The sequence below is a fragment of the Lissotriton vulgaris genome, chromosome 6 (genome assembly GCF_964263255.1).
Source record: "Lissotriton vulgaris chromosome 6, aLisVul1.2, whole genome shotgun sequence".
NCBI lineage: Eukaryota > Metazoa > Chordata > Amphibia > Caudata > Salamandridae > Lissotriton > Lissotriton vulgaris.
Genome location: NC_141694.1, coordinates 72066163 through 72080185, shown reverse-complemented (window position 1 = coordinate 72080185; position 14023 = coordinate 72066163). Strand labels below are relative to the sequence as shown.

At 43.7% G+C, this 14023-nt stretch overlaps 1 protein-coding gene across 1 annotated transcript in view; it reads left to right on the top strand.

Moving 5' to 3' along the window:
• Positions 1-14023, top strand: part of LOC147706808 (calpain-1 catalytic subunit-like) — a 601296-nt gene that overhangs the window by 376078 nt on the left and 211195 nt on the right. Inside the window, exons 14-15 of the mRNA XM_086925586.1 lie at positions 12725-12782; positions 13619-13683. Coding sequence (XP_086781712.1) covers positions 12725-12782; positions 13619-13683 — 123 coding nt within the window. The remainder of the gene's footprint in view (positions 1-12724; positions 12783-13618; positions 13684-14023) is intronic.

The window sequence follows — 14023 nt, the reverse complement described above, 5'->3', positions numbered from 1 at the left end:
GGGGAGGTCACGGGGGAGGTGAGCTCGCGCTCGGCTGTGCCATGGCTGACGGAAGTCGGTGCCTACCGAGGACAACAGAAAGCAGTTACCCACGACTGGTCCAGCCGTGACTGCCCTCCATCACCCCAGACCCTAGCTGTAACAGTTACATTGCACCTCAGCCAAAAACATTTCAAGGGCTTTGCGTTAGTGCACCTTAATCCTTGCATTTTAAGTATTGTCACCTCTAGCTTTAACCCAGCCAGTACGCAGAGAGCCCCCCGCGCGCTTTCAGCCCAAGGCCTGTACATGTCTACGGCCTGGGAATGTCAGTGAGATTATTGGATGCTCAGAGGCCCTTCATCACAATTTGTCAAGGGTGGTGGTGTGTGTGTGTGGAGGGGGGAGCAACCAGTACTAATATTCTGTGGTACCCCATTGCCCGCACCATCAGCATGACCTATAGCCCGCGCCATAGCCGTCCAGTGAGAGGCCCCCCCTTCACACCCTCCACGGCCACCACCTCCGAGGCGCTATTGTTTTGGAAACGCACCCCTAGGTCGGGCCCGGAGAGTGACCCGCAGTGCCCCATTTGCCGCTTGAGACAGCACCAACACCAGCCTCCCCACCGCTCCCTCCACCTCCTGCGCAGGACCTCCTAGGAATAGCAGGCTTAGTCCGCCATACTCCCATGTTGGATAACATGCACATCACTCACATTGCTCATGGTAGCATCTGCTATAAATCGACTGCAAAAGCTGCGTGCACAGAGCTCCCGCTTCTCTCCCCCCCCAGATCCCGTCTCGCGGCCAATGCTTGTTGTCAAATGTTCATTCCTGCAGCCTTTGGCTTGCGGGAGTAAGCAGCGCGTAGGGTGGAAGCATTCCTTTCCTCGTGGGTCAAATTACATAACGCGCTATGCTTTCGCTTTTGAATGTATCTTTCACCAACCCCTGACTTTCACCTCCGGCCCATTGAATTGAAACGAACATCGCGAGTGAGGTCTGTCTCCCTAATCCTTCTCTGAAGGAGCTCATAATCTCTCAATTACAAGGAAATCGGCTCACAGAAAGGCCCATTATGAAGAATATGACTGCCCTTAACAAGGTTTATAAGAAGGAGTGATAGCGTGCCTCAGTTTTCCAAACGCAAGGCCTGATCCCAAGTAAAGCACTGACCAGGTAATACAAAAAATTAATAAAAAAAAAAAACAGGGATTTATTAAAATGTTACATTTCTTTCACAATTCCATCCTCGGTTACAGGGCAGCTATCGCCCAAGCTTTGTCTTTTCGGAAGGAGGGTGATTTATTGCTCATGCTGCAAAAGTCTGTTTGAGGGAAGAGAGCATTAATCAGCCCCTCTCCGCTTCTTAGAAAAATATCCCCCTTTCGTCTGAAGTTTTAAAATATGTTTATGAAGGCGACCGCAGCACAGACCCGGCGAGCAATAAAGCAATGTTTACTTTCAAACACTCTGCTCCTCAGTTGGGCTCTGCCGGAGGGGCCATTGGAGGAGGGGGCGGGGTGGAGCCAGGGGCGAGGTCTTCTGTATTCTGGGATATATATACTGCAGCTGAAAGCAGCCCCATCGTGTTAGTCCTTTCCAGAGGCGTCAGAAGCAGACCTGCTGGCTGAGACCCCCTTGGTTACTCAGAGAGTCTGTTTCATTTTTGCAACGTTTCTTCCGCCAGCCTGTTAATTTATAAATGCATGAAGACAAGGGGGAAGGTACGATTCTTCCTGTTTGTTTTGTAAGCCATGGGCCAGACATTGGAGGAGGGGGAGGAGTAGAGCCGGCCATAGCATTAGAAACAAGAAGAATCTTACCTTCCCCCTTGTCTTCATGCATTTATAAATTAACAGGCTGCGGAAGAAATGTTGCAAAAATTGAAACAGACTCTCTGAGTAACCAAGTGTGTCTCAGCCAGCAGGTCTGCTTCTGACGCCTCTGGAAACTTTCAAGGAAGCTCTAATCACTGTGCCTCCTGCAGAGCTCCCAACTTGCACAGTAATTATCTGCCGTCACCCATAAAGCATTGTCAGGGAAGCCGTTAAAAAAAAGAAACATTCTTAGTGGAGTGCCAGGACAAAAAGTAACAACCAGCATTTGCAATACAACAAGTCTCGTATTTACACCAGTTTCGGCTATTGGCATTGTAAGTGACAATGCCTTTTAGTTAGGTTTTGTTTTTTTAAACATAAATAACACGCATTGTTATTTACAATGCCAATAGCTTAAATTTGTTTAAAAACATGCTATCGCAGGTGTATTTTGGTTTCCATAATAAGGGCATGTGTTATTTGATGGCCGCAAGTAGAGGCCCTGAAAACCCTGACATGTAACATACCAGGTAGACCTTATGTCTCCCTCAACGATGAGCAGACAGCAAAACGCTCACACTGCCTTGTGAAAACTCTGAAAATTGCAATAATCCTCCTTTCCATGCACCCCACAACTGTGAGGTTTAAACGCTTTAAAATCCTACAAGTTGTAAAAACAATTACAGACATAATTTAAAAAATAAGCAGAAGGCTGCCTTCAAAAGAATGTGAACCTTTAACACTTCACAGCTAAACAGGGCCTTGTGCTGCAGCCGGGAGGAGGCCGGGCCTGAGAAAAAGCAGAGGCGTCCTGACGTGAATTTGTTTGTGTGTGGCTCTGTCTGTATGTGTGGCTCTGTGTGTGGTTGTTGGGCTCTGTGTGTGTGTTGGGCTCTGTGTGTGGGTAGCTTTTTTTTTAAGGTGGGTCTGTGTGACGGTGGCTCGGTGTGTGTGTGTGTGTAGGTGGGTCTGTGTGAGGTTGGCTCTGTGTGTGTGTATGTGGCTCTGTGTGTAGGTGGCTCTGTGTGTGTGACTCTGTGTGTGTGGCTCTGCCTGTGTGTGTGGCTCTGTCTGTCTGTGTGTGTGGCTCTGTCTGTGTGTTGCTCTGTCTGTCTGTGTGTGTGGCTCTGTCTGTCGTGTGTGTGGCTCTGTCTCTGTGTGTGTCTGTGTGTGTGTGGGTCTGTGTGTGTCTGTGTGTGTGTGTGTGTGTCTGTGTGTGGCTCTGTGTGTGTGTGTGTGTGTGTGTGGCTCTGTGTGTGTGTGTGTGTGTGTGGCTCTGTGTGTGTGTGTGTGGCTCTGTCTGTGTCTGTGTGTGGCTCTGTGTGTGTGTGTGTGTGCGTGTGTGGCTGTGTGTGTGTGTGTGTGTGTGTGGCTCTGTGTGTGTGTGTGTGTGTGGCTCTGTGTGTGTGTGTGTGTGTGTGTGGCTCTGTGTGTGTATGGCTCGGTGTGGGTAGCATTTTTTGGAGGTGGCTCTATGCGTGGGTGGGTCTGTCTGTGTGAGGGTGGCTCTGTGTGTGTGTAGGTGGCTCTGTGTGTGTGTGGGTGGCTTTGTGTGAATGACTCTGTGTGGGTGGCTCTGTATGTGTGTGTGTCGGTGGCTGTGTGTGTGGCTCTGTGTGTGTGCAAATGCAATAGGTCTTGCATTTGCGAGCGATTAGGCTATTGGCATTGTAAATGACAATGCCATTTATTTATGTTAAATAATGTCATGAGCAATGCCAATAGCTCTACCTTTAACAATGCTGAGACCATTGCATTGTAAATGCTTGATTTTATGGTGACATGAATAACAGACCACAGACTTGTATTAACTGCCGTATTCAAGATTCGTCCAGGGAGGTGGGCGGGTTGCTTATGACTTTGATGAGGATTCCCCTGGAAGAGAACTAGGATTACAGGTAACATATCCTTCTCTTCTTCCAGGGGATCATCCTCAATAGGGATAAGTACTGAACAGAGTACTTACCTGCAGACTAATCAAGAACAAACAAAAGCAGTTGTAAACATCCTCAAAATTGATTTCGTTAAGCGAGGCCTGCCCAACTTGAGTGTCTGAATGTCTAAATCTAGACTGTAATGCCTTGTAAAAGTAGGCACCGATCTCCAAGTAGCAGCTTTGCAGATTTTCGAGATGGGAATATTCCTTAGTAGGGCTGCTGTTGCCACCTTGTCCCTTGTAGAGTGGGCTTTGGGTCGGGCAGGTAATTGTTTGTTGTCTAATTGGTAGGTGAACAGGATACAAGAAACTATCCATCGATAAATGGACAGCTTGGAAGAGGTGATGCCTGTCCTCATAGGGCCATAGTTCACAGACAGTCAGATTGTCAGTTGGCATTGATCTTGTCTAAATAAAATGCCAATACTCTCTTAAGATCTAAACAGTGTAACACAATTTCTGCTGGTGTGGAAAGCTTTGGAAGGATGATAGAGAGTGAAATCATCTGGTTAATGTGAAAATCAGGCACTACCTTGGGGAAGAAAACTCGGATGAGTTCTCATCACCACCCTGTTAGCATCGAATACAGTGTAAGGCTCTTTGGCACAGAGGCTGATTCTCACTGACTCTGAGTGACAAATTAGTAGCCACCAGAAAAGGAGCTTTCCAGGTAAGGTGTTGTAAGGATGCCTTATGTATAGGTTTGAAAGGGGGACCCATGAGTTTAAAAAGAACCACATTCATTTCCCAAGGAGCAGAGGGAGAATGTACAGGTGGGAATGTCTCAGAGAACACCTCCCTAAATCCCTCTAAGAAATGCTTCACTACAGGAATTTGGAAGAATGACCTCTTTTCAGGGGATTTTTGGTATGCAGTAATGGCTGGGAGATGTACCTCAACCCGTTCTGTGCTGCCGTCGGCCATTGGCCAACGGCAGCATACCTCCCCAGTGCTGCTTTCAGCCAATGGCCGACACAACCCCGTCCGTTTGGCACTTCGGCAAAATCGCGGCCGCCTATAAGGCGTTAATAGATGAGAATTGCAGACCAATTTTTTCTAAGTGGAGAATATTAGATACTATTACATCCTCCTGCCCCAGAATTAGATGGAGCTCACATTGAACACACCACATGCAAAATCTCTTCCACTTGAAAGAGTAGGAATGTCTGCTCAATGGCCTTTTGGACTCCATAAAAATGTCCACACACTCCTGCGAAACGCCTTAGTGTCCATACTGCAGGAATTCAATCAATCAATCAATCAATCAGAGCATTTATATAGCGCACTACTCACCCACAGGGTCTCAAGGCGCTTGGGGAGGGGGGTCCGCTACTGCTCGAACAGCCAGGTCTTGAGCTGCTTCCTGAAGGTGAGGTTGTCCTGGGTCAGGCGGAGGTGGGTCGGGAGGGAGTTGCAGGTCTTGGCGGCGAGGTAGGAGAAGGACCTTCCCCCTGTGATAGCTCTTCGTATGCGGGGGACGGCGGCCAGGGCGTGGACGGTCGATCTGAGCTGGCGTTTGGGAGCGTAGAAGTTGAGGCGGCTGTTGAGGTATCCTGGTCCTTGGTTGTGCAGGGCTTTGTGTGCGTGGGTGAGGAGACGGAAGGTGATTCTCTTGTTGACCGGGAGCCAGTGCAGGTCTCGCAGGTGTCCGGAGATGTGGCTGCGACGGGGGATGTGCGAAGAAAAAGATAGATCTGCCCCGTTTTTAATCAATAATAGGCTCTTCAAGAGTCCAGTTTTTTTCAATAGTCACTCATTTAGCGCTCACCAAAGTATCAGTGCCACATTAGATTCAGACAAGAACACATTCAAATTTATAAAAAAATATATCATTTTTATTTTTATTTACTTCATGTTTTAGAGTGCATATAGACATATTCATTTATTCAAACATTTCAATATAACAAGATAAAAACGACGGGGGATGTCCAGGATGAGTCTTGCTGAGGCGTTCTGGATCCGCTGGAGTCTCTTCTGGAGTTTGGCGGTGATTCCGGCGTAGAGGGAGTTGCCGTAGTCCAGTCGGCTGGAGCCATGCTGTTGAACTCAGCAAGGGGAAGTTGTGGTAGACAATCGTCCCTCAAGGCTTGTAGTGGAGATCCAGTCTGCATGGCTTCCTCCTGTGTGGTCTTTCTGATAGGTGGAGCAGTTCTGGCAGGAACACAGACAAAATATCGAGTTTTAAATTTCGATATACAATTATATCGAAGTTTAAATATCGATGGGACAAAATATAGAAGGTAAGTAATATCGGCAGTCTTAATATCGATATTAGTATGATATCAGTAATATCGAAGTTTTAAATATCGATGTCAATAATATCGAAATAAATAATTTCGATGTTACTAATATCAATTTTTAAATAAATTTAGTGTATATTATATTGTATTTATTATGTTTTATTATTTATTTTTAATGTAATTTAATTAAATATTGTCTTTTAGTACTGTAGCGGGTTGTGGGTTTATAGGGGAATAGGGTGGGAAGTAATTTAATTATGTTAAATTAATTATTAATTAGTAGGAATTATTAATTAATTAATTGAGAATTAATTTTTAATTAATTTTAATTAATTGATTAATTGATAAATATGTTCTGTAGCGGGTTATGGGTTTATAGGGGAATAGGGTGGGAAGTAATTTAATAATAATTAATTAATTAATATATGTTTGTAAATATTTTAATTAATAATTAATTGGTAATTAATTTATATTAATCAGTTAATTAATTAATATAATTTTGTACATATTTTTAATTATTAATTAGTTGGTAATTAATTAATATTTATTAGTTAATTACATTAATTAGAGTAATTTTTTTATATATAATTTTTTGTTATTCTTAATTAATTAATTGGAAAAGAATAATATTAATTATTAAATTAAATTATTTACAGCAAATGTGCTAATATATTTACTTTATTGTTATTGTTAATTAATAATTAATTGGTAATTAAATAATATTAATTAATTTTGGGTAAAGGAGTATTTTTAGGGTTCAGGGTCAGTTTTCAGTTCTTGGGTAAAGGGGTATTTTTAGGGTTCAGGGTCAGTTTTCAGTTTTTGGGTAAAGGGGTATTTTTAGGGTTCAGGGTCAGTTTTCAGTTTTTGGGTAAAGGGGTATTTTTAGGGTTCAGGGTCAGTTTTCAGTTCTTGGGTAAAGGGGTATTTTTAGAGTTCAGGGTCAGTTTTCAGTTTTTGGGTAAAGGGGTATTTTTAGGGTTCAGGGTCAGTTTTCAGTTTTTGGGTAAAGGGGTATTTTTAGGGTTCAGGGTCAGTTTTCAGTTCTTGGGTAAAGGGGTATTTTTTGGGTTCAGGGTCAGTTTTCAGTTCTTGGGTAAAGGGGTATTTTTTGGGTTCAGGGTCAGTTTTCAGTTTTTTGGTAAAGGGGTATTTTTAGGGTTCAGGGTCAGTTTTGGGTTTTTGGGGTACAGGGATATTTTTAGGGTTCAGGGTCAGTTTTGGGTTTTTGGGGTACAGGCGTACAGGGTAAAAATAAAATAAATTTACATTAAATCAATTAAATGAAATTAAAAAAAATAAAATTACATTAAATTATTAAGTGTTTTATTTATTTTAAATGTATATGTATTAGTTTTAATTTTGTTTTAATATTTTTATTTAATATTTGTAAAATTATATGTATTTTAAAATTATTTTTACATTATTATTAATACATTTAAAAAAACGATATTTTTAATTTTGATATTTTTGTACTACGATATGAATTTTTCGATATTTTTGTACTTACCTTTATGAAGATAGGACTCCCATATTTTTGATTTCGATATTTTTGTGCCGATATTATTGTATTTCGATATTCTGTCTGTCGATATTATGTCAGACATTCGTTCCGGCAACCACCAATGGCAAGGCCATTCTGGAGATAGTGGGATCATTCTGGTCCTGACTCAGTAGAGTTTGTTGATGACTGTCGGTATCAGGGGAATGGGAGGAAACGCATACAGAAATGTCCGAGCCAGTTTATCACATTTTATTAAAAGGGCATTCCCCTTTGTTCCTAGTTAGTAGAAGCTGGATGTGAAGTTTGGGCCTTTTTTGTTACTTTTGTCTGCAAACAGGTCTATCTGCAGATGCCCCCATTCTCAAAAGATTTCTTGCACAACGTTGTCTTGCTAAATCCAGTTCTGCATTTCTGTAAAGTTGAGCAAGTGTGCTTTTGTGTTCAGGACTTCTGGCAGGTGAATCAACTTCCTCGCAATGAGACAGTTCCAGATGCCCTGTACTTCCATGGATAGATGGCCAGAAAGAGTGCCCTCTTGCTTGTTTAGATAATGCATCATGGTCGTGTTGTAAGTTTGGATTAGGAGAACACTAGTTTGAAAGGATGGATAAAAGGACTTGAGGGCTATATGGACCTCCAGCAGCTCCAGCATATTTATATGGTATAGTTGATCTTTGGCTGACGACAGGCCCTTTGCCGGTAGGGCATCCATGTAAACACCCCAGCCCTTGAGAGCATATGTTATGAGCGTTTGCGTCAGAGTGTCCTGGTGAAAAGGGGAATCAACCAGCATATTTTGTTGGTGAGGGCACCACGGTTGCAAATCTGGACTTATTATTCAACGTTGACCTGGAGACCTAAAGATTGAAGTGTCTCTATGCAGATGAGGTAGTGTTTTTTCATTTGATCTGAGAGGAACTTTTTTCCAGCCAGTGATTAAGTATGGGTAAACAAATATTATTTTCCTTTAAAAGGCTGCAGCTACAACAGCCATGCATGAGAATGTTGATGGGGGGGTGGGGTGATTTCAGGCCAAAAGGTAGCACCCTGTACTGGTAATACTTGGATGGTACTTTGAACTATAGGAATTTATGATGCTTCCTAGCGACTGGGATGTGGAAGTAGGCATTCTGGAGGTTGATGGAAAACATCCACTCCCCCTGATGGAGCTGGGGGTACATCTGGGGGAAAGCAAGCATTCTGTGTTTCTCCTTGCGTATGCATTTGTTTAGCAGATATAAGTCCAGAATGGGCCTGAATTGTCTGTTTTGCCCTTTTTTCCTAACAAGGAAATACCAAGAGTATACTCCTACGGCCCTTTGAGAAAATGGGACCTCCTCTATTGCCTCCTTGTGATGTAGAGCGGAGACTTTGTTCTGTTGTAGCATCCACTGATGGCAAGAGGCTTCTGAAGGTGAAACACCCGAGGAGGGTACGTGAAGCAGATTGAAAACTAATTTTTGCTGTTCCCAGTTGTTGCTGGTGATGGTAAGCCATTCATGCAAATGTGTGGTGATACTTCCCCCCCCCCCCCCCCACCCCACCGAAGTGGGTAACAGCGACAGGGGAAGCAACACCTCATTCTTTGCCTGGTGTCTTGAAGGAAGCTGGTAGTTGTCAATTAGCTCCTCGTCTATGCGTTGGTTTGGGGAACTTGTAGCAAGATCTGGCTTGTTGGTGTTGAATCCAGTGAGGGGTTTGTACCTCTGATGGTAGAGGCGCCTGTCCTAAGGCATGTACCTTGAAGTAATTTCCTCTGTTTTTCTAGGACAAGAGCCTTGAGTGTGTCCAGCTCTGTTTTCCTTTTTGCCATCTTGTCATCTGAGTGGGAGCTAAACAATGAGTTGCCAGTGAAGCGAAGGTTGAGGAAACGTTGCTGTGCCTTTAGCTCAGGCCTGTAGGGCAAAGCCATGATGAACTTCTGGTACATTTTAAACATGCATTTTCGTGGGCAGCGATTTCAGAGACATCTGCCACCATTCTCATTATCTGATTAGCGACCAGACAATCCTTCCTGCAAGATCTGGCCAGTGAGTGCCAAAGGTACGTATCATATCGTCTCATTAATGTGGTAGCTTTAGACACCTTCATAAATAAGGCAAATGTACCACACATTTTCCTGCCGAAGGAATCCATTTGTTTACTGTACTTTTGCGGACAGTCGGATAAGTAAGCTGCAATGGTGTGCATCTTCTTGGCAGCAGCTATAATGATCGAGTCTGGTGGATGGTCATTTCTCGGAAATAAGGGTCTTGATCTGGAGCCTTATATTTCTTTAGAATTCTAGCTGGAGCCAATGGCGGGGAGGGTGGAGTAAGAAAAATGTCCATTACTGGTTGGAGCAGACCTGAGACCACAGGAAGCAATGGTCTTGAGGTAAACCTATTATGTAAGGTCTCGAAAATGATCAATGAGGTAGTAGTGGGTGCTGGAATATAAATGTTCAGATTAGCAGTCCCTCTAACCAATACCTCATTAAACATTTTCAGGTTGTCTACTGGGGATACTCTCACAGGTGGAGTGTCTGAAGTGTTGGTGAGTCATCCCTCTTTGATGATTTCGTAGAAGTAGACCATGTAGGGTATCTGTGTGCACTGTGGAATGATCGAGACCTTTGGGGAGGTGTACGGGATCTTGTTCTGGTCCTGCGTCGAGACCTACTCCATGTCCATGGCCTGGTTCTGCACCAAGTAATGGTCTCCCTAGGTAACCTGCATCTTGTTGGGGACCTGGGGGTGGGGGGATGGTATATGCAGAGCGTGCTAGAAGAGTTTTAGCTTGCAGAGGTGGCTTCGGAGAGGGTGTAAGCAGGAGAGGCAATGAAAGTGAATATGTCTGTGAATGTTGTGAGTCTGGACTCTGTGGAACAGGCCCTTTGCCCTTTTAGCCATCAAGGAGAACGGCGAATAGGGGTCTGCGAGCCTCTGACTGATGGAAAGATCTTTGTCTCCATGTACAGGAGTGGGAGGGAGCTTCTGAAGACGCAGCTAAAGCTTGTCCCTTTGATATTTGTCTAGAAGACAAGTTATGCAATGTAGGCCTAACAGTAGGCAAATGTTGGCTCGACATCATAAGATGAGGTGCTGACATTTATGGGGATGTTGAGGACGAATCACTATGTTTAGCCAGTGAGGAAGGCATCGACATCAACCGAGACCGCAGAGGAGATGCCTGCCTCGACCTTGATTGGTGTCTGGTTGCCACAGTGGTAAATGCCTTCCTTGATGTCAAGCAGCGCCTAATTTCTGCCGATGGAGATGTCTGCCTCGACAAAGAACGGCGTCTGTTTGCTGCCGACAGAGATGTCTGCCTTGACATCGAACGGTGCCTGGTAACAGCTGACGGAGACTGTCTTGGTGAAGTATGTCTCGACGTTTAACGGAAATGTGACATCGTCAATGGAGTCCTCATTGCAGTATGGCTCAAAGCCGAATGTCGATGGGCAGCCGTCAACGAATGGCAATGGACGATGGAGACCTGCCATTGACAGGAATTCCCCCTGAAAGAAAGCGTGGACTTCGAGCGGCATGCAATAGTGGTTTTCCGTTGATGAAGACTTTACAGGTGTAGAGTTTCTTGACATCAGAGGTCTTGCTAGCGAAGAGTGCATCGTGGTTGAGGGCACTTTCGACGTCGAAGTCTGACGGGGAACAAATAGATATTTTCCTACATCTAAATGCTGATCATGTTCTCCTTTTCTTCCACCTGTCAGGAGGTCTGCCCCCTGAAAGGAGCCCTGTGAAGAGAGGTAGTCTTCTTGGAGAAAGATGGAAGAATTGCTCATGCTGATTCAGTTTTTTCCCTCTCTTGAAGACCATGGAGATGTATTTTCTCTCTATCTTTTAAGGTCCTTTTAGAGAGTTTCTGGCAATGGTGGCCAGATTCAGGCAGATGCGTCAGGTAGACATTTGATACAGCTTGAATGGGGATCAGCCTGTGCCTTCTTTTTGCCATAGACAAAGCACTTGACAAAAATATAGGGCATTTGTGACAGGAAAAAATATTATTTCCTGTGAGAAAATAATTTCTCTGCACTCTAGATGGTAAAAGATGTTGAGTGTAGTAAATAAACGTATTTTTTATTAAGCAATTATTTTGAAAAAAGAAAGAGCCCAGAGCTCCACGAACTCACTAAAGGGGTGAGGAAAAAAGTACCTAACTGTCACCTTTGGGTAATGATTGGATACTGTAGGTCTTAAAGACACAGTGCCAGTATTCACTTGTTATGCTTTCAATGCAGCCTATTGGCTAACAATAAAGGCTGTGTTCTGCAATTTATGTTCTCTCTTCCTGATTTACAGAAATGCTTGAGTCTGGTAAGAAACTTATTAAAGGAAAATATCAATGTAAATTGGTCACTTTTAGCTCTTAATGAGGGCTGCTTAGATATATATGTATATATATTAAAGTACGACGTACATCTGCTATGCTATATACATATATATTTATTTAATATGTGCTCCGGCGTCCCTGCATGTAGGCGGTAATATTCAGTGCTTATGACTTTGATGCAGATTCCCCTGGAAAAGAACAAAGATGTTACCACCTTAAATGTAGAGCTGTTACAATCACAGCAACCTGTCTCTTCAACGGAGATCTTTATTGTTCAACAGGTTGTTTGAAACCCTCCATTTCATGTAGTCAATTTCTGGGACAGGAGGCAGGAAAACTGAGCTTTTTTCCAGTAACATCATCAGGCAGAAGATTCCGTCTGCAAGAATTGATGGAAAGCAATGAACACCTTCAGCTGTGTGTTGTGGTGTAGACAAGATCTTCACTCCTGAGAAGGTCTTGCCATTCAAATGTTGAGGCAGCAGAAATTACCCCCGTTACTGTCTTCCTTTCACAGAGAAAAACTATAAAGTGACGTGTGGAATGCTTGAATCAATCTAAAATTGATCCGTTCCAGTTTGCCATTTTCTTGCTTGCTATGCCAAGGCGGATGGATGTCAGCCTTGTGGTCCTACTAAAATAGGGGCAGTCCAGCTTTAGCCCTTCTGACTGGGAGCGCAGGCGACCTTAAACATGTTTCAATGTTATTGTGCCTCATTAGAATAGTGCGGCTGTGGGACCTATAGAGAGGTACGGCAACCCCGTCTGGGCATATCCGATGCACTTACAGAGGTTCACTATGAAATAAAGTACCCAGCAATGATGTGAATTATAAATTACATCAGACCAGCAGGGACCAATGAACAATGACGGGAGAAAGACTCACTTACCTTCCTCTGCTTCTCCCGCAGGACATGGAGATCAGTGTCTCTGAACTACAGACCATTCTCAACGATGCTGTGAGCAATAGTAAGTATGGAGCCCTGCGGCTTTCTTGAGGTCCAGCTCCTCTCCATAAGAATCTAAAGCATTCAGATCAGCCTATGAGTCCCAGTACATGCACACATGGTAGTGGAGGGAAGACAGAATTCGAGATAAGGTGGGTGCTAAATATTGGTGATTGGACAGTAAGGCAAGGGGCAGAAGTATGTGACAGACAGGGATGAGAACAGGGGAATATGACAAGATCACAAGGTAGTGGGTGCAGTATCCTAGGTGCGTAAGTGTGCATATGTTGGGGTAGTGATAGGAGACTGGATGCATTTGGCCTTCGAGGAAAAATATTGTATGACGAGATGTGAAGATAAGCAGCACATATTGGAGAGATGGAGAAGAGAGTGGGCGAAAGGGCAAACAGGAACAGACATGTGTCTTGGTGTACAGTGAGCTGGGCATGGGTGTCATGGGACTATCTCCATAGCAAACCACAAAAAACCCTATTTAAAATTGTACAAAACATTGATATAATTGAAGTCTGTGTTTAAAGGATGAGTTGCCATTATCCAATGGCCAATGTTTGATTGAGTGTTATTCACATGGCCATCTAAATGCAACATATTTGTGTGTCTTCCCTTCCTAGCCCCTGAATACCACATTTCTCTGGTACATACCTCTCTGTTCCCCTCTATGATTCATAACCTCAAGATCTTCCACTGCCATTGACCATTTTTGCCAAACCTGTGTCTTTGTTCATTGATTTCTGTTGTACAGTTCTTCGACACTTAGTAATCAGAGTATAGCTCTGCCAGGCTGACACTCAGGTAAGGTTTGCAGAACTATCTCTAACACTGGCCTCTGCCCCCTAGGCAAGGACCTGAAGACAGACGGCTTCAGCATGGAGTCCTGCCGCCACATGATCTGCCTAATGGACGTATCCTTTCATGGTGTCCAGTTCATTGACTTGTAGATTTTGATACAGAGTGAACGATGACTACAACTTTGTGTGTCTGAGCATTTAACAAAGTGTGTAATACAATCACAGACAACAACCTGTGGCCATGAAGCATGAACTGGAGAAAGAGCAGTCCTGACCTCTCTAAATATTAACATAGTCAATGTTAGATTTGAAGAAAAGAACTTATGTTAATGGAATATTATCATCCTGGTCTTTTGACACTGTAGATTAATGTATGCACTCTAAGAATCTGTATTTGACCACATAGTCATAGGTTTAAATCCCTGCATGTCCACCCAGCCTTTAATGCTTCTCA